The 23,341-nt window shown below is 45.6% G+C and overlaps 1 protein-coding gene across 1 annotated transcript; it reads right to left on the reverse strand.

The window, feature by feature from the left end:
• Positions 1-55: 55 nt before the first annotated feature.
• Positions 56-19,879, reverse strand: EXOC3 (exocyst complex component 3). Its single transcript, XM_084880606.1, has 13 exons — positions 19,561-19,879; positions 17,823-18,017; positions 15,623-15,842; positions 13,881-14,562; positions 11,822-11,939; positions 10,936-11,061; positions 9,219-9,319; positions 6,039-6,149; positions 5,810-5,960; positions 4,072-4,194; positions 1,879-2,040; positions 1,233-1,360; positions 56-492 (listed from the first exon to the last, which is right to left on the reverse strand). Exons 2-13 carry the CDS (start codon positions 17,964-17,966, stop codon positions 321-323), a joined length of 2,238 nt encoding a protein of 745 aa, XP_084736732.1. The 5' UTR covers positions 17,967-18,017; positions 19,561-19,879; the 3' UTR covers positions 56-320.
• Positions 19,880-23,341: the final 3,462 nt, after the last annotated feature.

The raw sequence follows: 23,341 nt of genomic DNA on the forward strand, positions 1-23,341 counted from the left end.
GGTGCTGTGTCTGGGCCCTGTGGTCACCATTAGTAAGAAACAGCTGGGAAACTCATTTCCCACAGCGTTTACTTTATTGAACATTAGAAGTGCTGACACTACAGAAGGGAGTGAGACAAGAGGTGAACCAGAAGTCAGCCGGGGCCCTGCCCACAAAGCTGGTCCGCAACCAGATGAGAGGGTCAGAACCCACCACCAGAGCGCCTGTCGGTCAGGCAGCCTTGCTCTCGGCACCATGAGTCACACTGGATGTCAGGCATGGGATGAAGTTCGTGGGATGAAGATGTGCCCCAACCACAGGTCAGACAGAAAGTGAAAGTCTACTTGAGGAGCTTGGCCACGTTCAGACTGGGAACTATGATTTCCCTAAAGATGGGCACATAGTTTGGATTCACCTGCGTGGGGCCCTGCTCCAATGTCTCAATGATGGTCTGCTTCATATCCCGGCTGGCATCCCCTCGCAAGGCCAGCAGTGCGCCGATGTGGTCATCCCTGGGAAAGTGGGGGAAATGGCAGGAGTGTATAGGGGAATGCACTGAGTGCCCCCACCACCACCCACCACTGCCCCTGCCTGCAGCTCAGCGGGCACTGATGATCCCAGAACACGGTCAACAGCCGCAGGTGAAAGGCACATCTCCCTTGGGAGAGAAGCCAAGTTTGCATATTATAATGTAGTCTTTTTTCAATCTACAACTGCAAAGATTTTTAAAGGTTGCTTTTCTAAATCTCTGTTTAATGAATTAATTAAAGCACAATGACCCTGGAGAGCACAGGACCACTGGGTTTTCTGCTCACAGTAAGACCAGAACAGCAGCAGGAAAAGAAACCTGGCTGAGGTGACCTGGGCGGGTTCACAAAAGCTGGTGGGAGCCTGCAGCCAGCACTGTCCACAGGAAGGCTGGAAGGAGTCCTGGCAAGCATGGCACACTGGCTCCCTTCTCTGAACCCACTACAAGCACAACACAAGTTTCTTAAAACCACTGAGCCTCCACCCAGCCCTACGTGCACTCTGAGCGTTGGGAGCTACATTATCCACGACAGGGCTGGCAAGAGGGCATGTTATCGTTCTCAGAATCCCACTCTGCCTTCAACTGTTGTCCACATAGCTCATCCTCACAGAAGTCCAGACCTGTCACACTGTCAACCCTTGGGGCCATGCCTAAAGCCCAGGACCCTAGGAATGATCCTGTGGCTCCGCTCCCTGAGTTCTAGCTGAGACAGGAGGCCGTTACCTGATGTCTGGATATTTGCTGACCAGAGTCGAGACTTCCAGGTAGAGCAGGGATGGGTCTGTCAGCTTAATCACTTCTGCAACGGCGATGATCGTATCACAGTACCCGTCTGCATCTTCGCCAAATCCCTGGAAGTCAGTATGGAGGCCATAAGCAGCACACAGCACCACCATGCCTCAGCCAGACGCAGGCTGGAGTCTGTCAAACCCTCTCTCTAACCAAGGATGCCTGCCCAGCACACTCCCTTCTCTCACATAGACACCAAGACTGGTTCCCACAGAGGGGTATTCCTATGGGAACACTCAGCACAAACACAGGGTTGGGGGTCTGGGTGGGTCATGAAGTCAGCTTAGCCCTCATAAGGGAGGGGACCTGTGAGCATTGTGTCTCAAAGCTGAAGTCCGGCTACATGCTACCACCAGAAGAGCCTAGAAGGTACTGCCCTGAGTACATGTGCCCCAACCACTGGTCAGACAGATCTGCATGCAGATCCTCCAGTTTACAAAGGAAACAAGAATCAAATGGTCACTTGGTTCTTGGCATGACTGATCCTGATCAACTACTACCCTAAAGTCCCAGGGGTAAAAACGAAAATAAGTGACAACACTTATTAGTGACAGTGAAGCGTATGAGGCGTGGCACTCACAGACGCCAGCTTGCGGAACAGGAAGCGCAGCCGCTCGGCCTCCCGGACCATCCTCTCGGCACCCTCCTTGCGCTCCTCCGGGCTGCGGAAGGAGATGCGCTTCTGCATCACAGCCCGCAGGTACTCCACCACCACACGCCGGTGTGCCTCCGCTGTCATCCGCTGAAGAGCGAACACGTGGGCTTTGTTTTACATGTAGGTCGACATGTGAACAGAACACATTCCTTCCCATTTCCCGCCAGCACAAATAGCAGAACTTCAGAGTAAATATATTAAGTAAATAGGTACATCTGTGACTTTTAGTCATAAATTTTACTTTAGAAAATCATAGCAGTATTCGCTGTTTTCCCTAGAGCCCAATGGTGAAAGGGAATTATGCAGGCAGGGCACAGCATTGGCAAGAGCCGTGCCGAAGGGCGTCTACCGAGCTGCCCTGTTCTGCACCCATGTCAGAGCACTTCACCCCCCGAGCAGAGTGGGGGGTCAGTGGGAAAATAGGGAGCTAAAGCCAGGCCCCAACTCCAGCCCTCACAGGCAGACAGGCTCCACAGGACAGACGCATGAAGCACACACACTGTCCTCATCACAAAGCTGTTTAATGACCAGTCTATGGAAATGGTGACAGTGCTTCAGAGGAGGGAGGAACCCGAGACCATCCATTTGAGGAAGTTTCAGAGAAGACCATGGTTCTGTCCACAATGTGTGACACGTGTAGACCCCGGCTTCCAATGGAGCCCAAGGGCACCTGGCAGTCATCCCGCAAGTACGTGAATCAAACTGAAATGACATGATGTGCCCATCACAGCCCCAGACCAAAGAGAAGCTGGGTCTACTTGGGGAGACTGGATGCTCCCTATCCTGTGCCAAAGGGTGGGCCCCAGGGGCCCCAAATAAGACAAGCAGGACCGCACCAAGCACCCACATGGGGCCGCTGCCGAGACCAGGGTCAAAGGACTGTGTGCCACTCCAACAACCCAGGCTCTCAGGAGCGCAGACCTTCTCATTTTATGCATGAGCTCCAATCTCACTAGGAGTCAAGACTGGGAGGCCACAGAGACAACAAGCTCCCGGCTCAAGGACTCCAAACATGGGGCTGAGATCAACTGTTAAGTCAATACTCAAAAATGTTTAAAGAAATAAAAAGTGGAACCAAAAACTGTGCACACAACAAGAAATTCAATATTGACCAGAGCTGGTCCCGCCAACCTCTAAGCACCAGGGGCTCCTAACAGCTGTGAAAGGACCCATGAAGTCAGGTGGACTTAAAACACTTTTGTCTCCCTGTAAATATCACTTTTAATAGCAGTTAGAATTTCCTTTGAAATTCGGAATTAAACATGGATCCCCCTGGGCTGGGTTTCCAGTGCAACAAGACATGGAGAAGATACAAAAGCTATAAAGATCGGAAATAAAAACATACAAGGTCACTGTTCATAGATAAAACACCTATCTGCATGCAGACATGAAAAGATGTGGAGACAAATCCTAGGAACAATTAGAAAGTTTTACAAAGTGTCCAGATATATACTCTGGTTTCTCTTCAGATCGCATAAATCTTTCGCCTTTTACAAAGTGTCCAGATATGAGGACAGCATATCAAAAACACTTTATTTCTAGAAACAAGTCAGAAAGCCTGATTTTACAAAGTAACACTTTTAATAGCAACAAGAGCAAAACCTATACAAGGCCAAGTGCATAAGAGAAAGATGACCAAGCCCTGGATGAGGGCATGAGGCATATATGGTTAAGACCTCAGACAACGAGGAACACAGGAGCATCCTGTTCTCACAGGGCCTCTGTGGAGGGGAAAAGGGCCGACAGCCAGCGTGCCATGACGGGGATCTGGACAGGGGACTGCCTTTCTGCCCATCCTCTCATCAGAGCCACAGCCAGTACCCCCACTCAGGGTCCAGGTCTTAGGCTGTGTGTCAGTCTGAGTTTAGTGGGGTGTCAGGAGATAGTTGTCACATGAATGGTCTAAACCTTCACTCAGAGGCCCCATCATCGCTACCTCCCTCTTTAGACACTGATGTTTCCTACCTGCCTGAGGTTAATAAAACCACCTAGGAACTTCCATTCACATAACTAATTTGACACTTTGTATCTATTATATGAATACTCTACACAAAATGCCTTTTGGGCTCTAGCAAGCAGGTGAATTCACACCATGTGAATGTGCCCCCACACTCTTACCTTTTTATACGGCTTTTTAATTTTGGCAAAATCATTGAAATAGTCTTCCACGGTGACACAGATGATGTCTACAGCGTTCGATCCCGAGAGCCACTTTCTTGTCATCAGCTCACTGAGATGTTGCTAAAAAGCACAACCCAGAGAAAGTATCACCTTGACACTGTCCCCAAGTTGTGCACATCTGCTTGATGTGCTGTTGTGACAGCACCTGGCAATCACAAGCACTACTGGTGGGTGACCTGCAAGTATGTACTTTAACCACAGAGGACTCAGATGACACACTTGTGAGATATGCAGGTATCTGTGTGTAAACATTTCACCACCGATGACTACATATACAGGGTTTGGCAAAAGTAGGTTTACAGTTGCGAGTATATGAAAGTTTATTCTTTATTATTTTATTATTTTCCATGCAAACAACAATAAATCTACTTTTGCCCCACCTTGTATCTATTATATGAATACTCTATTTACCCAATCCTCATGGACATTTAAAATTTTTCACATTTTGCAACTGAATAATGCTGCAGTGAATTCGTACACTCTGCAGGTAAAACTCCTAAAAGTGGAATTGCTCAAAAAGTATAGAAACTAAAACCTTAATTAGCTGTTTTCAAACTGTCCTCCAAAAGCTGCACAATTCATATTCTACACAGAACACAAGACTGTCCCTTGGCCCCAGCTGGGTGGCTCAGTTGGTTGGAGTGTTGTCCCATATACCATAAAGGTTATGGGTTCAATTCCTGATTGGGGTGTGTACGGGAGGCAATGGATCAATGTTTCTCTCACATCAATGTTCCCCTCCCTCCCTCCTTCTCCCTCCCTCCCTCATTCTTCTCTCTTCTCTCTTCTCTCTCTCTCTCTCTCTCTCTTCTCTCTCTCTCTCTCTCTCTCTCTCTCTCTCTCTCTCAAATCAATAAACATCTTTAGGTGAGGATTAAAAAGAAGAAAAAAAAGAAGACTGTCCCTTTACTCATGCCCTCAACAACACTGAGTGGTATCAATGTTTGCAATCCTTGTCATTTTGATAAGCAACAAATAATACTTTTTAAATTTGCATTTCTTTGAAGATCAGTAAGATTGAACATTTTGTTTCATATTTAGGATATTTGTGTCCCTTTTATTGTGAAATGGCTACTGATGTCTTTTATCTACTTTTGGATTATATTGTCTTTTTTCATACTTTGAAATAATTTCAAATTCATACATTTCATTTGTTTTCTGGATGATTTTCGAGAAAGTTACAGACATCATGAAATTATCCCACCAATCATCCTAGAAGCTCCTTTCCAGGGGACCTCAAATAATCATGGCTTTGTATTTTAAATATATTCTGGTTTCTGCTAATACATCTATATAATGTTGAACCATCTTTGCATTTCTGAAATAAACCTTACCTGTTATTTATGCCTTTGATATAAAGTTAAATGCATTTTGTCAATGATTTTTTTTCCTATCTTTATTCAAAACTGAGACTGGTCTATGTTACATGCATATGCACCATGCACGTGTTCTCAGTTTGGTTTGACATTAAGACTCTGCTAATGAATATAACAGTCTGCCTGATATATTTGATTCTAGTTTGTAATCCACTTATATTTATTGGGAGTGTCAATTCAGTTGTGTAGTAGAAGGACCGAAACTCGGGTCTACACATAAAAAAGCCACGGCGCTGTAACTGTGACTGAGGATGAAGGCAGGTGCACATTCAGCTCGAATGCATGGCAGAGTGCCCTACCTCCAGGTCCAGGAAGACCTCCTCCAGCAAGCTGCTGCAGCCCTCTTTTGCAATGGCATCCAGAATCCCATCCATGCTTGGCTGGCCCAGAGACACGCCATCTTCCACTTCATTTTTTAAATACTTCCTCTTTAAACTGACTATGGATTCTCTGCAAGGGAACAGATGAGGCTCAGTGAGGTAGCTGAGTATTCTCACATGCCTGTCTTCAACCCCAACGGCCACTTACTTGAAGGTCTGGCAGTTGTTGATGATGGCGATCATGTACTGGACATAGCAGTGCGGGTGCTGCCGGTTTCTCAGGTGCTCCTCTTTATACAACTGAGCTTCGTCTTTGTATCTGAGGACAGACAACCCACATCAAATAGCATCAGAGAATAACTGGCAGGTATTTCAAATGCCACACTGACATCATACCTAAACAGATATTTCACATCACTAACACTTGACCAGATGAATTTTAAAAAAAATTGGGGGGGACATTCTATACTAATAGAACATAAAAGTTGGTCATTTAAAATAAATTATTACAATTTAACTTCTTGTCAACACTTTGAAATAGGGTTTAGTGTTCTGATTATATAAATATTCTGAAATACTTGGTGTACCGGTTAATAATGCAAATTTTGTAATCAAAGAAAACACAATAATTTTAAGAGAAACATCAAAAGAGCTTTATTCAAAGGAATGTCCATCAGTAGCTACACATTTCCCCATCTTTCACGTTATTTGTGGATTCCGTTCCAATAGAAGTTTTCTTGTTTTGAGGCAAACCATTCAGAGACCCAATTTTCCACTTCTTTGTACATCTTGAAGTGCTGCTCAGAAAGTGCATGTGTCATTGATCGAAACAAGTGGCAATCTGAAGGAGCATGGTCTGGTGAATACAGCAGGTGGATTAATACTTTCCAGGCAAGAACTTTTAATGTGTCTTTAACTGGTTTTGAAGTATGTCATAGTGTGTCATCATGAAGCAAAATTACTTTGCTGTGTCTTCTGGAACATTCTGGTCATTTCATAGTCAAAGTGTGGTTCAAATTGATTATTGTTGTGGGTAGCGATCAGTATTAATGGTTTCACCCGTTTTAGAAGCTCATAATACACCACACCTTCCTGATCCCACCAAATGCAGAGCATTGTCTTCTTTCAAAGCGATTTGGCCTTGCAGTCGATGTTGATGGTTGACCTGGATCAACCCATGATTTTGTGCATTTGGGATTCTCAAAATAAATCCATTTTTCATCACCAGTCAGAATCCTATGCAAAAAAAGACTTTCTTTCATGCCATTGAAGCAAAATTTTACTGATGACTTTTTGGTTTTCCATTTGTCTTTTGTTCAATTGATGTGGCACCCATTTTCCCTCCTTTAAAATCTTTCCCATTGATTGTGAACAATTGGAAATTGTTTCCTGAGCAATGTTTAATTTTTCTGCAAGTTATTTTTGAGTTTGACATGCATCTTCATCCAATAATATTTGTAATTGTTGGTCTTCAAACTTTTTTGGTTGACCTGAATGTTCTTTTGTCTTTCACATTGAAATCATCAATTTTAAAGTGTTTAAACCAGTGTTCACAAGTATCTTGAGATGGAACATGTTCACCATAAGCTTCCTGAAGTATATAACTTTCAGCAGCACTTTTCTTCAAAATAATGTATTAAAACTTCCCGCAGATGCTTTTTTTGGCACAAAATTTGACATTTTTAAGCGTAAAAATATCTATGATGGTAACACCTTCAGCAAATTTGACATATGAAGTTTTGAAGCTTGTTGTCAATACAACAAAATAGCATACGTATCAAATCACATATTTATCAACATATGTGTAATTCCATCTATTGAAAAAAATTCGCATTATTAACTGGTACACCTAGTATCTGATGGTAATGGGAAAGTATTATCTTACATATCTCACATAAATTTCCTAGAAACTTATACAATGGAACACTGTCATGTGTTAGATATAAATTAGACTCTTTAGATATTACAGAAGCAAACAACTGAGATGGCTACATGCTTTATTTTTTAATTTATTAGAAATTCTCTAATATGTACATGAGTAGAACAGATCTTAAGAAAGGGCCAAACTGAACATTGGCAATTAAAGAGAAATTATTCAGTATTTATTCTACCTTTCTTTCCAAAGTGTGGTTCAGGTAATCAAACCGCTGGGGCAGATGAAGAAAACTTGCTCTTTACAGAAGAATCCTATCTCATTCCTCTAACAAAATGACTACCTGAGGCCATGTTCCCCAGATGGATGGCTCTTAGGGACCCGAGGGGCCTAGCTGCTAGCACTGAGCCACAGGAAGGATGGAGGGACACACATCTCCTGATGTGCTGCCATGCAGAGCATACACACTGTTCTGCAAAGAGGGGAATCCTACAAGTCTTTAGAGACAACCTGTGGTTTGTGGGAAGACAGCAATCTGCGACCCAGGCTGGAGAATGCTGGGTGCTCTACAGCAGCGGTCGCCAACCTTTTGGACCTCACGAACCACTAGTGGTCCACAGAACACTGGTTGGTGGTCGCTGCTCTACAGAACAATGTGCACATCTCCATAAGTCAATGGCTTAAAGAGGGGAAGGGAATGTCCTCCTGTACCAGAGAGCTGAGAACCCAAAAAACCACACATGATGTAGAATACATAACTATAAAGAGATAATTTGTCTGCAACCACTGGGAAAATCCAAGTACAAACTTGGTATCTGATGATCCCATGGAATAATTGTGCAAATTTTATATGGGTTGACAGCACTGTAGTTAGGGTAGACAATGCAGGGGAAATGATACAATGTCTGGGATTTTCTTTAAAGTTATTTCAGCAGAGAAAGAGGAAAAGGGGAGGGGATTGAGAGACCAGATGAGGCAAGGCATGGCTTTAAAGGGATAGCTTTTGAATCTGAATGGGTAAACAGTTATTTATGTCATTCTTTCTACTTGTGCACAGGTTTGAAAAACCTTCTTCATGAACAATTCAAAGGGAGGGAGGTGTCCTGGAGACAGTCCCTCTGAGCCCCCTGTCCAGGGCTAGCTCTACTGGGGGTGCCTCTCAGTGGTGGGTATTCAGAGTGACCACTGTACCTGGAGCTGTCCTCCTCACCTCAGAAAGTCAGACTAGGGGAAGGATACGTGTATCAGGAAAAGCTCTTAACTCCAGCCCTGCAGTATATTGACTATATTACTGGGGATGTCACAGATCAGATCTGGCTCTCAGGGGACTGGTAAAATACCTTCAATAAGAGAAGCAAGAAAAAGCTGCCTTTTTAAATAACAAAAGAAGGTGACTATAGTCAACCCAGGCTTAAGCTCTTTTTTAATATCAGGCACATCAAGATCGACACATTTTTGCTTTTAATTTTTAAAAACATAAACTTTCTAAATTAGTACACTGGCAAAAATACATACCTACTTAAGAAAGAATTCATTTGCTGAAGACACAAAACTAGTACCTTTGTTTTCAAATCTTCACTTATCTGAGCAGCAACTTGAAGATTCTGTTCAAACATCTAAAAATTGGAGAACGTATGAATTTTGACATAAACTCACAATAGCGCAGGTTTTCTGTTATATAAAACCCTCATCTGCTAACTGGTAGTTAGGACAATCCAAATTCAGAGAAAAAAAAAATGAAAATGTGAAAAATAAAGTTAGTTAAACAATCAACTTTCTCACCGGGTAAAAAAACCAAAACAAAAAACAAGTAAACCGCCGAAACTGGTTTGGTTCAATGGATAGAGCGTCGGCCTGCGGACTGAAAGGTCCCAGGTTCGATTCTGGTCAAGGGCATGTACCGTGGTTGTGGGCACATCCCCAATAGGGGGTGTGCAAGAGGCAGCTGATCGATGATTCTCTCATTGATGTTTCTGACTCTCTATCCCTCTTCCTTCTTCTCTGTAAAAAATCAATAAAATATATTTTAAAAAACAAACAAAAAAACAAACCAAAAAAAACAAGTGAACCATTTCCTAACTACCCGCAAACAGGCAGGTCTCCTTGAATTGGGAAGCTGACAGGGAGATGGAGAGCTCAGAGACACAATGATATGGGTGCCAGGGGCTGCACTGCAATTAGTGATGTGTATTTCTTAAGAAGAATTAGGACATACATTGGAGCTGAGGGGAACCAGACTTGGAAAAACAGAAGGGCCAGCAGGCAGAGCTCACCCCAGGTCCTTGTCGTAAATGGGCTATCATGTCAAACTTTCCAAATTAAAGAGAAGGTGAGGACTGATCAGTGACTAAGTAATGGTATCATCTGGATAAAAACACCACCAACACTTCTGCTGGCTAGAGTCCCAGCTCTTTCAGCAGACAGTGTGCCAAACGAATATTCCAATAAGACTCAGCCCTCCTACTGTCAGCAACTCACTCAAAGGGGAAAAATTCCTTGGGCCAAATAAAAAGAGGACACTGGGGGATACCAGCAGGCGACAGGGCATTAAAAAGTAAACTCACTGCCGAAACCGGTTTGGCTCAGTGAATAGAGCGTCGGTCTGCAGACCGAAAGGTCCCAGGTTCGATTCTAATCAAGAGCATGTACATTGGTTGCGGGCACATCCCCAGTGGAGGGTGTGCAGGAAGCAGCTGGTCGATGTTTCTCTCTCATCGACGTTTCTAGCTCTCTATACCTCTCCCTTCCTCTCTGTGAAAAATCAATAATATATGTGTGTGTGTGTGTGTGTGTGTGTGTGTGTGTATATATATATATATATATATATATATATATATATATATATACACAAAGTAAACTCACTGTAAGAGCATGATTATCATTAAAATCTAAAGGACTCTTCCCCAAGTCCATAGACTCAATTTTGTGGCATTTGAAGATATATCTTGGCCATTTACAATCAGGAAACTCCACAAAAGCAAACTCAAATCTGAGCGTTACACATAAATAACACTTCTAGTTCAAGTAAAAAAAGGGTTAGGAAAACTAAAATGACCCTGGGCAGAACTACTTGGCAGATACAACCATCCGTTTCTTCAACTCCAGAAAGAGGAGAATCTATGGAACTAGGGAGGCTCTTTCTATTTTCACTATGAAATGATGAACCTTGTGTTCATTTGTAAAATCACAGACCGTATTAACCAGAAATGAACTCAGAATTTGCAGATGGTACCTGGAAGACGATGGCCGGGAGTGTTGTCTGGTAGTACCCATCTTGGTCAGCTTCAGGCTCAGTCTCTTTTATCCAGTCTTTCTTGTCTGTTTCTAGAGCTTTCCGCAACCAAGCAATGATGTTTGACTAAGGAAGTTGAGCATCGGAGGAAGGGAGAAAAGAACAGGCCCTTTGAGCTAAGGATAAAGTAGGGCAGCTGCCAAAGCCAAACACAGCACCCTGGGAATTCCTGTTCCCAAACAAGGGAATGACAGAAAAGCCATCCCAAGAGCTAGCTCCACAGTGGTGGTGCCCCCACCACCTCCACCAACTTAACCTTTGAGGACAGGCTGGGTTTACACACACATGGAAGATGGAGGCAGACCTGTCTGTGGAAGACCAGACACCAGCATTGTTACCTCCTGCACACAGAGCCCTCCACATGTCAGAATACTGTCTGGTGAGCAGGTGCACCATCCCAAGAAGCAGACCCAGACCTCATCTTACTGAGACTGTCTGGGGGTAACCAGGCACTATTTGGTGCCCTAACTGCCACCTTCTCACTCCCAGGCTCAATGGTAAGAGGCTGGCAGGTGCCACCACACATTAACAGGACATCCTGGGGTTTCGCGAGCCTACCAGGCCCAGCCCTCCAAACAGAGACAATTTCCATACCTGTGGAATGTATACCCCCAACCTTCATATCCCAGGCCAGAGAGTGGGCCACTCTCCTCCTCTAACTGGCAAACGTTTCAAGACTCGATTCCCAGAAACAGAGCCAATGTCAAGACAGGGCCTTACTCCCTGCTTTTGCTCATTGGAGTCAGTCCATGATACTCAGAGACCCAATGCAACGTGTGGGGCACTAGGCACAGATTGTTCCGGGACAACACAGTGCTCTACTCACAGTGAGAGTTGACATGTACGTGTCCAGTAGCTCAGAGACCACATTTGGAGAAAGCAAAGGCTCCAGGGTGCCGACATCCACTTCCGGGGCCAGCTCCACATTTCCCATCATCTCTGTGCTACAGAAAAACCCAGGAATGAGAAAGATTAAGAAGCAGAAAGACAGAAAGTCTCAGGTAAGTGTTGCTATTTCTTTTCACACACAAATACTCAACACCCTTAAGGCAGTCAAGAGGGTAGGCGGGAAGAGTGCTGGCCAAGGAGCCCCTATGCCCACACCACAGGGAACTGGAGGCCCAACTTAGGGAAGAAGCCCCATGAGGGCAAAAAAAGTTTGTTCCATCCACGACACCTCCCATGGAAGACCAGGACAAATAGGAGGTGCCGAAAAGACATGTCTATGAAACAGGAGAACAATCTCTAATGCAGAGAACACATAATATCCACAGTGAAACTCAAGTCAGCAAGAACATCGTCACCAAATCCAGTCTACCGTGCTTAAGAAGGCAGGGATATGGACTAAGTTTCAGAAAAAAAGTTTTCCTAAAAAACGTTAATACCTGTGCATGTGGTTGGGTTCTTAAAAATCCAAGGTTCAACTGCTCAGAAAATTCCTGGGCCTTATGATACATTTACCAAATGTGTATTTAAATGACACTAGTCAACTCTTTATCAGAAATCCAAGTCAATCTTATAATCTTTATAAGATTATGCCAATGTCAAAAGTCTATCTACTTAACCCACCCCAAGAACCTTAATTCAGCATGAAAATGTTTGCATTATGAAAGCAGTTCAACTCTTCCCAGGAAAAGTCCAATATGACAGAATGGGATGACAATAGGAAGTTGCCCAAGAGTTCCCAAGAACAGAAAAGTGCTTACCATGTAGTGAGTGAAAAACAAAATGAACACACAAAACTGGGCGTGTCACACAAACACACACTCCACAGTCAGGTGGCTGGAGTGAGGGCCCAGATCCAGATTTGAATCCTGCTCCTCACTTACTTGCTGGCCATAGGAAGTGGGCACATTACTCCCTGTGCTCATATACAAAAGGAAGAAAATCATCACAGTGCCTTCCTCACGGTTAACATGTGGAGGCCAAGGCTGCATGGAGACGACTGACAGATGGGGCAATCATGGCAGCTGTGGACTCCTGGGCTGTGTGAGGGCAGCACACAGAAGACAACAAAAGCTGCAGCCACAAGAATTATCATTAAAAAGATATTTCCTCTCTATGTTTTTCTGCGTTGAAATGCACGCATTTTCTACTGTAAGCCATTACATATACAAAAAAATCCCAAAACCCTATTGCTAAAAAAAAAAAAAGATTTAATTAATTTCTACACAATAGCAACAAGACTACAAAAACGATTCCAATACAGTACTTAATACCGTTTTCTATTCACAAAATCATGAAAGATTTAATGTGTTTTCCTCTCAGCTAGTTAATCTTCAAGCAATTCAGAATACCCCACCATTGCCTCATTTTCCAAACCCTACCTTAAGCTAATACGTGAATGAAATGGCACATGTCACTTTTGTGAAGTAACAAAGCCCCCAGGCTGAAATGGAAAAGGATAAGTGATTTTCCCAACATTAATGGTGAGAAGAAGAAACCAAACCTAGGGAAAGAGTGAGTTGGTGTGTGCTCACCAACCACGTGACGCTGAAGGACCTTTTGGGCCCAAGTGTCTTCTCACCTGTTAATTGAGGTGAAACCACCTGCTCAGTGTCACCTCCTGGAGAAAGCAGGTAGGTTAGTACACAGTGAACACTTAGTACCACAGGAAAGTCCAAGATGAACTGCTCAATATGGACTGGATGTCTAAGGCAGAGGCACCACCCAAACATATGAAGATTCACACAACCAGCGGCTGGGCCCGACCTCAAGGGCAAGCCCCACAGATGGACTAGGAAGACTTTCATCAACCAGAAACTAATACCTGTGGGTGCCAAGCACCTGAGAGGAGCAAAACAACAGTAGCTATTTAGAGCCAATCAGTATGTTTTTGTAAAATTCTATGTAAAATAAAACACAAGATGTAAAGTCAGTGTTACCTCGTGTAGGTGTTTAAAACCCAAGTCAACAGGCTCACAATCTCATTTGCTTCTAGGTCTTCTGATGCAAGCTCCTGCATCCGTATTGTCAGGGCCTGGTGGTACATGCTCAAGAGATTCTTGAAAATCTCATAATGGGGAGGAAAACACTGAACCATCAGGTTTTTTGCAACGATGAGGTCATCTAGGACGTACTTCCTTATGATTTCTAGGTGGCGAACGAGCCACATCTTGTCGGACTCCCTGGTGTCGGCCTGTGTGCCCTCGATTCTGGTAATTACAGTTTTATCCAAGATTTTAAACATATTCTCCTTCCAATTCTTGGGTCTTCCCGGAGGAACAAAGCTAGTTTGCTTTTTTCGGTCAAGTATGCGCCTGTCAATCTTTTCTTCCCTTTCAATGATCCTGACAACTGACACCAGCAAGGTGGGGTCACGGCGGACGGTGACCAGTGACCTCTGTAGCACCATCCACAGTTGCTTCGCCAGTTCGTCAGAGAGCCCCTGTGTGCTCCCAAAGTAGCTGTGGATGAGGGACATGTCACGAGTATTCCCACTGTCCATACGGTACTGCTCATACATCAGCCCATCTCGGGAGCACTCCAGGTCCATCAACTTCCGGTGGGCCTGCAGGAGCGCCCCTTGCTCTATGAGGTCTTGGGTTTCTCTCACAATCTCTGGCACTAGGGAAAAAGACACAAGATGACTACACATAGAGCAATGGGACCAAGTATTCAACAGTGCTGCCATCAGACACAGGCATGAAAACAGGACACATGTACACTGTGGCAGAAACAAGGCCTTCTGTGCTTCGGATTCACAGCAGTGGGCAAGTGAAAAGAACTGTTCTAGGATACACTAGAGGTTGAGCAGTTTGGGGAAACACAGATAGAACTTCCAGAGACCAAACATGAGATAAAGGTAGGGAAGTGGTCAGACCATCCCAAGAATTCTTGCTGGAATGCTGATGAATCTGACAGAGGCAAAGGGACAAGTGGAGGGACAGGCTCTGGAGAAAGCACATAAGGAGCTCCCGTCACAGCACATATGAGGAGCTGTGCTGAACCCAAAGGGAGCCCACCCACGGGACAGCTAACACTATCCTGAATAGTCCATGGAACACTCTTCCTATCACTATGGAAGTGTTGGGAAGATTACTCTGAAAGGGTCATTCCCGCACCTTCCTGCCCCCACACCAGCCCCACAGCCTCCACCAAATCTGGTTCCAACTAAGACTGAGACTCCAGAGCATGCCCTACCCAAGCCCTCAAGGCCCCTAGCCTGTATATAATTTTCCTGCTCCTGGGAACTGCTGCTCTCCTTAATCACCTCTCCCTCTGTCCTATTCACAGAGCTGCTTCTCTCACAGTCCACGAGCTCCTTTCAAGGGGTGGTTCATCTTTATTCTTCTGCACCCAGAAAAATCCCAGCTGGTCTACTGATCTAACCACCTTGAAGGAACGTAGAACTAGTTCAGTTACCCACTTCTGTGCCTCTGTCCTGACAAGCACAGAACTACTAGCTCTTACTTGCTCAGTTGGTCATTTCCATGCATGTTCAAAACAATAAGCTAACTGTGCAAGCTGGAATCACACCTACTGTCAACTCTGAGACAGGTCTACAAAACACTGCACAAAGGCTGGAATGCCTTTGCATTACCCACAGAGCAAGGGAAACCAAGCAAGAGCCACGAGCATGAGTGATGCCCGTGGTGCCCACTGGCCCCACTGTCAGCAGAGCTACCTGAGAAAATGTTCTTGAGGTTCTCCACAGCAGCAGCGAGCTGGCTGTGCCGCACCACAGCATCCTTCACGTCCTTGAGGCTCTCGATGGTGTTGATGCCCTGTCTCCAGTCCTTGCTGACATCGGCCAGGGACCGCTGGATGTCCTTCACGTCGTTCAGTGCATTGTGGAGCTGGCTCAGGCCTGTGCGCACTCCATCTAACTGAGACTGGATGGCTGCCTGGGGGAGACAGTGAGCAGTGAGCAGTGCTGGGCAGACACAACAAATCTTCCCAGGAGGTTCAAGGGAGGAAATGCCATCTCCGTAGCAGGGAACAGTCAACACAGAGAGAAAAGAGAATAAAGCTCAACGAGTATCTAATTGATTCACAAGTGAACTTCTTTATTGCTACCTTGGAACAAAATAACGCCTTTTAAAGCTTTTTGAGAAAACCTCACAACACTCTTAATCCAGCCACTCTGCCTAAAGAGAATGGACACCACTGTGGGTGCGCCTTAGCTCTTATGGCCACCCCTTAAATGGTATCTTTAGAACAGGGGTGAGGAACATCCAACCCACCAGCCATATGAGGCCCAAAAAATCATTTGGTCTGTCCCTGCCAAGGCATTAGAAGTGAATTATTAAATGTTTGACCAAATATAGCAGGCTAATTTTTAAGTTGATAATTTTGTATGGCCTGTGGATGATGTTATAAATATCCAAATAGCCCTTAGCAGAAAAAGGTTCCCCACCCCTGCTTTAGAAGGACCCCTTCCATGATCTCTCAGGTGCCTCTGTTTCCTAACAGGCCTTATCTAGGTACAGAAAACTGTCAGGATTTGCTCATCAGCTTTAGGAATGAGAGGTCTCCTGCCATTCAGCCCCAACCAGTCTCTGCTCAAGGACAGTCAGCCCCACTACACAGAACTGGTGCACATAAGATTTGAACTCACTCTTCGGGCCCAAAGGAATGTCACCTAGTGAATTGTACAGTCAGAAGGGAGAGGGCATAACAGAGCAGCACAGGTGGCCAGGAAGGGAAAGAGCAGGCAGCACAAAAGAGGCCAGGAACACCTTTAACCCAGGTGTCTTAAGTTGCATTTAGGAATAATTAACAATGATTGTAACAGACCAGATAAGGTTTCTAAATCACTATTGATAATTCTTAATCCCCCAGTTTCCAGAACAGATTAAAATTCTGACTAAAAATGCAGCATGTCCCCATTCATTTTAAAATTAACATGAAACTGCTGTTTCAAATCCATCCATGGGTTTTGGGAATCCCCTGGGTACAAACGAATGGCCACATCCTGTCTCATCAAGACTGCCATTACCTTACATGGATGCTAGTGTTTTCTAGTGGAGAGCTGACTTCATTGCCATATCAGTGTGAGAATTAACTTTCATCAAAGACAAATCCTCAAGACCATTCTACTGCCTGTCAACCATGGCAGCTTAGGATCTTAACATTTTTATAACTATACTGAGTGTGCATATGAATTAAGGTAAAAGCCAATCCAAATCATAAAATATCTTGAAAATAATGATTTTTAGTCTTGCCCCACTCCTACACACTCCTAATGTGTCTAACTCTCCTCCTCCCTTCTACCCCAGGGCCAGCAGATACCTGGCACACAGTCAGCCTGCTATACATCATGTGCTTAAATTATCTAAATAAAATATTCTCACGAAGCACTCTGTACAAGAGCTGTTTAGAAAAAAAGAAGAGCTATTAAAAGTTGTTACACTGGTGTTTTCAATTTTCCCAAAATCTTTAAAAAATATATATATTTTTATTGATTTCAGAACAGAAGGGAGAGAGATACAGAAACATCAATGACAAGAATCACTGATCGACTGCCACCCAGTCTGGGGATTGAACCCGTAACCCGGGCATGCATCCCGAAAGGAATCAAACTGTGACCTCTTGGTTCATAGGTCAATGCTCAACCACTGAGCTGCACCAGCCAGGCTCTGATTTCTTTTCAGATTGCATAACTATTCCCACAATCCTGTTTATAAATCTATTGATTGGTAATATACTGTTGGAAAGAACATGCTAAGTAAAGGTGATGTTCCACTCTGTCTCTTCCTAGATCATCACTAAGTCTAACTTAGGAATATTACAATAGTGAAGCTAAGCAAGAACCTAAAACTTGGGTTAAATAATGCTGTCCTGTCCGGGTGCAGCAGGTGCCTGTGGCCTCTCTGGCCTCGTACCTTCAATCTGGCCTCCACGGAGGCCTTTTTCCGGGCTTCCCTTCTGCGATACTGCTCCACTTTGTCCAGCTGGTCCGGGCGCTGAAGCATCCCAGCAACCCTTTGGACCGCTGTTGCAACAGCCTCCCGGTCTGTCTCCTTCATGGTTAAAAAGCAGGTGGGATCTCCAAACCTGTCATACTAGAGTTATGTACCCTGTGTGCATGGGGGAGAAGGAACAAGAGGGGAAGATGTGTTAGATGGGTAGAAATGTTAGGTACAGCCCTCCTCCCCCAATAGGCAGTTGTTCATAATGGAGCTGTAAGAAGAGCATTTGATTAATCCAGTAAGCATGAAGAACACTGAACTGGGATTATCAACTCCTTAATAAGAAACACAAACCTTCAGAACTCAAATATGGAGAAAGTTCTGCCTTGAAGGTGAGCAGAGGCATTCACAGGTATGAGATATGGACAATATTTCTATGTGGACCCCAGGCCACTCAGCATATGAGATGTCAGTCTCCGAGGCATTTCTCTTACCCAGACAGGACCAATTTCTTATTTCCAGAACGTTCACCCCACCCCTTGGCCATGCCAATGGGGCAGCTGCGCCAGAATGTCTTAGTGAGGACATGGAGGCACAGGGACAGCACACCTCACCACCCCAGCGGAAGTCCCAGCACACATCCTACGATTCCCCTTAAAACTCACTACCGTCTATAGCATCCAGATTTCTGCTTCCTACTATTTAACAGAGCCTAGTAAACAACAGTGGAGGGCACAAGGCTCTGGTGCACTGTACAGAACAAATGCTCTGAAACTAAGCAAGCTTGCCTTCAACCCAGCTCTGCCGACATCCTGGTCCTGGAGCCAAAAGGGAGATTGGTGAGAATGGCAAATGAGGATAAGACAAGAATCCATTCCCCTTAACTTCAACTTCCATTTCCATGCATGTTTTCTGTCCACAATGTCTCAAAAATATGAATAAGTCCCACCCTCTCCTTAAAATGTCCATTTCCCCATCCCCATATACTTTCACAAAAACACTGAAATGCACGAGGATATCCTAAGGGCTGAGTGTTAAATAATTCCTCCGTTTGTACACGATGTGCTTTCTCATTTCACTTTCAAAATAGAACTATATCGCAACCACAGTCTTCCCTTTTTATTTTTCTGATTATAAAGTTAGGGACACCAATGCAGAAAATCTGAACAGGCAACCCGCCTACACCCGCCATCCATAGGCAGGCACTATCCGTTTTTCCTTTGCATTCCCAAGTTGCTTCCACCTGCCCTGCATTTGCTTCTGTTTCTTGTTTCGCTTTGACATGTTTGCAGCACTTCTAGCGACATTAACACCTGTCCGATTCTCACTAAGGGGCAGTGAGTAGGGCAAGGAGGGGCCTCCAGCGGTCGCAGGTGCGCAAAGCGTCAGTCCGCGCCTCCGGTTGTGGGCCACCGCGGCTCCACGGCCGTTCCTGGGGCCAGCCGGGCGCCCTCGGAACTCGACAGTCACCTCCTCTGGTGGGAACCCCAGGCGAGGGGCGACCCCGCGGCTTCGCACGAGAAGGCGACGACTGACTGCGGCCCTAACATCTTGGGGCAACGGGGCGGCGGCGGCAGCTGCTCGGGCTGCACCGCCCGCCCGCGCCCGGGGAGGGACAACGACGGAGGGAGACAGGTGACTACCGCCCTGGACCGGCGACCACCGCCCAGGAGTCCGCCACCGCCCCTGTCCCCGCCCGCAACTCCCTCACCGTCTGAGCTGCCGCTGTCCGCCGCCCGACCGGAACTGAGCAACCCGCGGCCACTTCCGCTTCCGGTGTTTTGACCGGAATAACTGGGCTGTGGCGTCCGCCCTCCCACGGTAGCAGCCGGGACCTAATCGGACGCTCCCTTGGGCCGTCTCCCTGTCTATGCACCGGCCGCCCCTTCCCCCTGACCGTGTCCTCAGGACTCCCCTTCACCCGCGCTGTCTCCCGCACGTCCTCGGTAGCCCTCGCTGACTTCCGGGGGCGGGACAGCCAGGCCCCACCTCCTATGGAGTCTCCCTGTGTAGCTGCTACACCTGTCTTCTGCCCGGCACAACAGGCGGATGTTCAGTAAATAAGCGTCACATGTGATACCCCATACGCTCGCTCTCTCTCTCTCTCTCTCTCTCTCTCTCTCTCTCTCTCTCTCTCTCTCTCTCTCTCTCTCTCTCTTTCTGGCTGGAGCCATCCAGGCTCAGCCATCTGGTGTGGAGATGATAGAATAAATTCATAGTCCCTCACCATTCTGGCCTCCTGAGTTCCTCCTTCCGCAACGTAACACTAAGCCCGGCAGGGAGCACAAATAGATCAGAAGTCCATGTGGGAGCAGCCCATCTGGGACTGGTGATCACAAAATGGAACAATTTAAGATACTAGCTGAGCTGGCTGGGGGTGAAGCTGGGGGTGGTAGTGCAGGAGGTGAGCTGGAAAGGAAGCTGGAGGAGGATGGTCTATGTATTACTCCCAAGTAATGTTATATATATACAATATATATATACACACACACACACAATATATATATATGGCTAATATGCTAAGTGTCTGACCAACTAGTCACTATGATACACACTGATTACCAGGGGTCAGATGCTCAACGCAGGAATGGAGGGAGTCCAATTCCTTTCTGGGCCGCACGATTCTACCTTTGGCCATGGGTTATGTTGTTGCTGGGGCACTGTCAGCTGCAAATCCTGTTTACTGCACACTTGCGTTTGCATTCCACACCCTGTATGATGGCAACTTTGCAGAGTGCCCTCTTGCACTCCGGGACCTCTCAGGGAATGTTGGAGAGCCAATTTCAGCCTGATCCCCTAGGCCAGGCAGAGGGACCTCACCTCCAGAGGGACGCGGCTTACCGCGGAGGGACCACGGGAGGTTGGTTCCAGGGTGTGTCCAGTCCCGCCCCGCTGGCCACCTTCTAATTAATTTTTTTTCAATGTGCATGGATCCATGCACTGGGTCGCTAATGTACTAAGGTTTCAGGGCTTGTCTGTTGTGATGAGAAGTGCTATTTGCCTTAACTCAAACTGAAAAGGAAACCTTCCATTGTTACCAACTACTAGACTACCCCTGGGCACCTTCTGAAGTCAGCCAAGATGCTACAAATAGAGTCCTGAACAGGCAGGAATTGGATCTGGAGGGGAGGATGGGTGAGGGCAGCAGCACAGGAGATGGGCGCCTGCACACACATGGAAACACACATGTGCACACACACGAGCCCACAGACACATGGGCACACACCTAGGTGCACAGTGGGGGAGCAGGGAGACAGGAAGATGGAGATGTGTGAGCTCCCCACCATTGCCAGGGCAACACAGGCCACAGCTGAGGAGGGGCAGTACCTCATTATTCTGATGGCTGATCCCTTTATTATTTCATCTGTACCTAGTAATTGTGAAGATATAACACTAAGTTGAGCAGTGAAGAATGTAAACAAAAAATTAAAATTACATTTGAAGTTATAACTGTAAAACATTTTTAAACTAATGAAGAAAAATGTGCCAAAATGGTCAAAGCTTTCAGGACTGACACTTTAAAACATAGCAACATTGAACAATAATGAGAAATGGAGACTCATGCTATCAGTCTGTGTTTGGATGTAGGGCTCCCTATTTCTCCAGTTCACCAGGATGGTTAAAAATGAGATGTTTTATCTGGCCTCCAGAACTCTGAAATCCCTGTCATTAAAAAAAAAAAAAAAAAAAAAAAAAAGGAGCGAGGGTGCTTTGTTAAATGGCTATTTTTTTTTTTCATCCTTAAAAACTAAAAGAACAAAACATTAATTAAAAATATTTTTGACTCCTGTTTATTTGGAAAATCAAATAACTGAAATGCCCCTATAAAAGCACTGAATAAAAACAGCAATCACTCTTTGCCTTGATTGGTTTTACTTGTTGGTTAGAGCCTCGGCCTGTGGACCAAAAAGTTTAGGTTTGATTCCTGATCAAGGGCATGTACCTGGGTTGCAATTCCAATCCAGCTGGGGTTGGGGCATGTGCAAGAGGCAATTGATCAATGTCTCTCTCACAGTGATGTTTCTCTCCCCCCCACTCCCTCCTTCCCACTCTCTAAAAATCAGTGGGGGGAGGGAGGAAATATCCTCAGGTGAAGATTAACAAAAATCAGTAAATTTTATATGTACCTTTTAAATGCACAGACTTTACAACCAAGCATAAGAAATAACCAGGGTGACGAAGCAAAGAGGGAGGGGAGAGGGAGTGGTCCTGATGCCCAAGGTGGGGCTTTCACACCCACTCAGGGCCAGCAGGTGGACCTGGAGACTCCTCCATGAGGCCAGGATGCTCAAATGGTGCATCAGTGCAAGAGTGGGCCAGGGGAAAGATCAACCCCCAAAGCAGTTACTTCAGTCCCAAGGAGCACTCTGGAGAGTCTGGAATTAACGCCCACACCCACCCATCCCCACAGGATCAGGGTAGTCATGTGACAGAGTGAAAGTGAGCGACTTCCATCCCAGGTCTCAACACAGGTGAAAATGAAGAACATGAGCAAGACAGGGATGGGGGACGGGGCACAAGGGAGGACAGGCAGCCACTGCAGAGAGTGTGGCCCAGCCAATGGGGTCTGGCCGGCCTGCTCTCCCCCGGGAAGGACGGTCTCAGAATGTGCATCCACCAACACACACTTTCAAGGAAATAAAAGAACTTCCTTTGAAAAATCAAGTAGATGTTTCCAGTTATGCTAAACCCATATTACTGTGATTTATTGGACATCAATATTGCAAATGTAATGAAACCACAGTATCAGAAATACATTTGAAAGCTCTTTGTAAAGGCACCAAGAAAACTACAAACAGTTACATTATAGTCAACCATTTGTAACATTCAACAAATCAGTCTAGATATTGAAAACTTTTTTCTTCCAGTAGAGACTGCAAAAATATAAAATATAATTTGAGTTTATCTCCCCCCTGCCTTCCATTCCATCTCTACCTTCCATTGGATTGTCACCTGTTTCAGTGACACAGTCACAGCTTCGGACCACAGAAGATAGCATGTAATCAGCATGGCCAGCGACATCGCAGAGCAGGAATGCCAAGCTGCACCATCGGCCCCATTATCTTCCCCACAGTTTTCAGGACAGACAAGCGTGTAAAATAACAGAAGTGCTGGCTCAGGGAAGTCTTGCTGCTGCTGACTCAGCAGAGGAAGGGCCCTGGGTCCAAGCACAGTGGAGGTCTCAGGACAGAACACTTCAGAGTTGAGGTCCAGATACCTAATTCTACATCAACAGGCGTGACCTGTCCACCCAGCGGCGACGAGTTAGATGCAGAGGGTCCAAGAGAATGTGGACAGATGGCTTCATCTGAATGTTAGGGAGAAGGTGGGGCAGCATGGGCACTGATGTTGGCAGGATGGGGCAGCCCAGGCACCTCGCGGGCAGGGACCAATGAGTGTGTTTGGAAAGGCTTCTCCTCAAAATGCCATGATGTCTGTGAATTCCATCTCTTTGGTCCCATGTTCTTCCAGTTACACATATCTGCTGTATT

Source organism: Pipistrellus hanaki, assembly GCF_964339955.1.
Source record: "Pipistrellus hanaki genome assembly, chromosome: 4".
NCBI lineage: Eukaryota > Metazoa > Chordata > Mammalia > Chiroptera > Vespertilionidae > Pipistrellus > Pipistrellus hanaki.

Excerpts from the sequence above, each read along its gene's own strand:
- EXOC3 (XM_084880606.1), bottom strand. The coding sequence starts at position 17,966 with ATGAAGGAGACAGACCGGGAGGCTGTTGCAACAGCGGTCCAAAGGGTT. Across the intron at positions 9,320-10,935 it reads TCCCGGCCATCGTCTTCCAG|ATGTTTGAACAGAATCTTCA; the intron begins GTACCATCTGCA and ends TCCAATTTTTAG. Across the intron at positions 5,961-6,038 it reads AACAACTGCCAGACCTTCAA|AGAATCCATAGTCAGTTTAA; the intron begins GTAAGTGGCCGT and ends GTTCCCTTGCAG.